This window comes from Vicia villosa, linkage group LG3, assembly GCF_029867415.1.
Source record: "Vicia villosa cultivar HV-30 ecotype Madison, WI linkage group LG3, Vvil1.0, whole genome shotgun sequence".
Taxonomy (NCBI): domain Eukaryota; kingdom Viridiplantae; phylum Streptophyta; class Magnoliopsida; order Fabales; family Fabaceae; genus Vicia; species Vicia villosa.
Window position 1 is genome coordinate 25,961,951 of NC_081182.1, and position 3,333 is coordinate 25,965,283.

The 3,333-nt window shown below is 29.0% G+C and overlaps 1 protein-coding gene across 1 annotated transcript; it reads right to left on the reverse strand.

Annotated features, from left to right (window-relative positions):
* Positions 1 to 274: 274 nt before the first annotated feature.
* Positions 275 to 1,351, reverse strand: LOC131655215 (protein BIG GRAIN 1-like B). Its single transcript, XM_058925106.1, has one exon. It carries the CDS (start codon positions 1,349 to 1,351, stop codon positions 275 to 277), a length of 1,077 nt encoding a protein of 358 aa, XP_058781089.1.
* Between the last annotated feature and the right edge of the window lie 1,982 nt (positions 1,352 to 3,333).

Consider the following 3,333-nt stretch of genomic DNA (forward strand, 5'->3'; position numbering starts at 1 on the left):
AAAGAAAACAATAAATTATTATTGTTAGGTGAATTTTTATTAATGTCCAGGCAGAAGAATGAAGAAAATAGGAATTCTTATCTATCCAACTTTTTGGCTAAAGCTATTTTCTGTAAAATATTTTAGAAACAATAAATAATTATACTATTTTAAAATTAAATGAGATCTTATGATTGGTTGAAGATATAGTACTCAACTTTTTGTAATGGGTAGAGAAGTTGTATCCCAAAAAAAATTAACGAGATAACTATGGTTCTACTAATTAAAATTAGAATTACATAATGTGAATGGCACGATTAGAAAGAATATGAGTAGTTTCAAACACAGGCAAATCCTCATAATAATACCTATCATTTCCGATCAAAGCTAAGTGATCAAGCTCGAAAAGATCTGAACTTGAACTACTTGCTATATCATCATCATCCTTCTCCGTTTTTCTCATAGAAAAATCTCTCAAAAGCTTCCGATTAAGATGAAACTCTCGTAAAACTTCATCCACTCTCTTGTTCATATTCAAAACCTCTTCTTCTTTCTTCTTACTCACTGTTCGTCCAATTTTCCATGCAGTTGATACAGACAACGCCGTTAGACCAGAATCTTCTCCTCCATGCAAACATTTGTTACTGCAAACTCGATTATCTTCCTCAACAATTACACTTACAGGACAAAAACGCACCGTTCTTTTAGCACCATTACGTGATTTATCTATTGACCTAGCTGAATAACAAGTTGAAGATTCTACTGATTTACCTTTTCTCTCTGCATTCACATCTTCATAAGAGGAAACAGTTTTTGTTTTCTTCGTGTTTATGAAGAGTGAACTGAGAAAACTTGTGAGTTTTCCACCTGGTGAGATTGGCTGCTTCACCTTCTTGAGATTGTTGTAAAGCTTCATCGCTCTTGATTTTGATTTGATGGTTATTTCTTCGCTTCTCTCAGGAGGAACTGTTATTTTCACTGGCTTAGGGTTCGAATGAGCGAAACACCGATTTAGTGATTTTTCTCTGTAGATTGATTCTGTATCGGAGGAAGATGATAATAATACAGAACTTGAATCTGAAGAGCTTGGAGTGGAACTAAAGAACATAACATCTTGATCACGATAGCGATCATGATGCATTTTTATGCGAAGATTTGGTTCTTCTTCATCAACTCTATTGCATTTAGCATTGATTTCGCTCATTTTGTTAACGGTTGTTTCTGTGTAGAATTTCTTATCGGAATTTTTTCTATCTTCTTCGTCGATAGAATGAAGAATCTTGTTGAGAACAAAGGAAGAGAAAGAGGGGGTTTCAGTTTCAGCTTGGTTATAAAACCGTTTTTCTATATGCGTGTTCTCAAACTTATACATGTTTAGTAAAATAAAACGATGAAAAAAAAGAAGATAGTGGCACAAAGAGTTTAGAACAAGAATGAATGGGAAAGGAACATAGCAGAGGTTTTTAAATGGCGTCACACTGGCATATGCCACGTGGCATTCCTTTCTTGCAAAAGTTTAAAGGATTTGATTATCAATAAATAAATAATAAAAAAGATAGTAATTGTTTTATTTTAAGAATAGCTATTAATATAATAACTTTATGACAATTTATTTGTAGTTTGTCTTTAATTGAGTTGGCTATTTTAATTTATTTTTTCTATTCTTTTTGTCTTAACTTATTTTTATCTTTCTATTTTTATTTTCTTTCATATCAAACTGATAGAAAATAATGTGATTTTCTATGTTTTCACTCTGTCTTTTTTTTAACATTATTTCCCTTATATTTCCTTCAGAAATATAACAGAGTGTAAATAAGATAAAATATAAAAAAAAAAATATTTATTTTTTAGTTATTAAATGTTAATTTTTTTTACTTTAAATTTTTTTGAATTGAGTATCTTGATTTTTTTTAAAGATTAAAATTAAACTTCATTTTGTAATTTTTGAAAAATAATAAAGTGTACATTTAAAAACAGTCTTAAAATTATAATAAAAAAGGAAGGAAGGTAATATAAATAATGATAGTTTAATTGTTGGGAGTAATTTGGGGGAATTGTAAGGCATTCAAATTTCAACAGTTATCAGAATTATTACTTTATCTGTTGTTTCCTTGTTTCTTTCTGTTTTTGAGCCAATAAATAAAATTTAAAAATGTTCAAATATAGCAATTTGGTAATTAAATCTAACAGCGGGACATGCGCCATAGAATACATTTTACTTTTGCAACCTGTTTGGATGGCTTTATAGTTTATATAGTCATACTCTCATTTCTCTGTGGGGATCCAAGGTTCTTAAATGTGTATTTATAGTAAATACGAAAATTACTGTTTTTTATATCTCAAATTAGACACTAACTTGTTAATTTTATTTAAATTAAAAATTAATTTATATAATTTAAAGGGTCATACTCATGGTTTTAAATTGCGGTCCGCAACCGCAATTACACCCGCAATATTGCGGATGCGGTTGCCTCCGCAACCACATCGGACCGCAATTGCCGTGTGATTTTAAAATTACGTCTCTAATTATATTTGAAACCACATAGACAATTTCAATCATGTTTTTTCAAGTATTTTTATCAAAAGAACAATATATTAGAATTTTAAAACTTAATTTACTGAAAAAACTTAAGATTAAGTGTTTTTTTTATCATTGTGTTTCAAACATTCCCTATAAAAATTCACACCGCAACGGCCGCAATGCGCATCGCAACAACCGCAATGACCGCAATCGCAACACCCGCAACCGCATCCGCATCCGCAATTTAAAACCATGGTCATACTAATGAATGCCCCAGGAACATTGGTTAAGCATTCTTTATAAAGAAATTATTTTACATGCAATGTATTAAATACATACAATATTTTTTTTTAAAAAATAATTATTTATGTTTTCAATGCATTGAATATATATCCCTCCGTTTTTTATTATAAGTCGTTTTGGAAAAATATTTTGTATTTAAATATAAGTCGTTTTACAATTCTAATGAATAATTAATGTTGTTTTTCCTATGATATCCTTAAATATTTATTATTCTCTATCCTTTCAATTATATAAATTTATCTTCCACATGTCATTAATGAAGGATAATTTTGTAAAAACCTTCATAATTTCTCATTTTCATACAACAATTATTATTTTTTTTAATCTGTGTGAAAAGTCTAAAATGACTTATAATAAAAAACGGAAGAGTATATTTTAGAAAAAAACTTATATTTTTTACTTTATTAAACAACGCTCAACTTACCTTTTTAATCTCTTAACCAGTGCTCTAGGGGCACTCGTTAGTCTTATCCTAATTTTAAAATATATAGTAGATGTTTTGTGAAAAAGAGAAGTTATGACTTATTTAG

Excerpts from the sequence above, each read along its gene's own strand:
- LOC131655215 (XM_058925106.1), bottom strand. The coding sequence starts at position 1,351 with ATGTATAAGTTTGAGAACACGCATATAGAAAAACGGTTTTATAACCAA.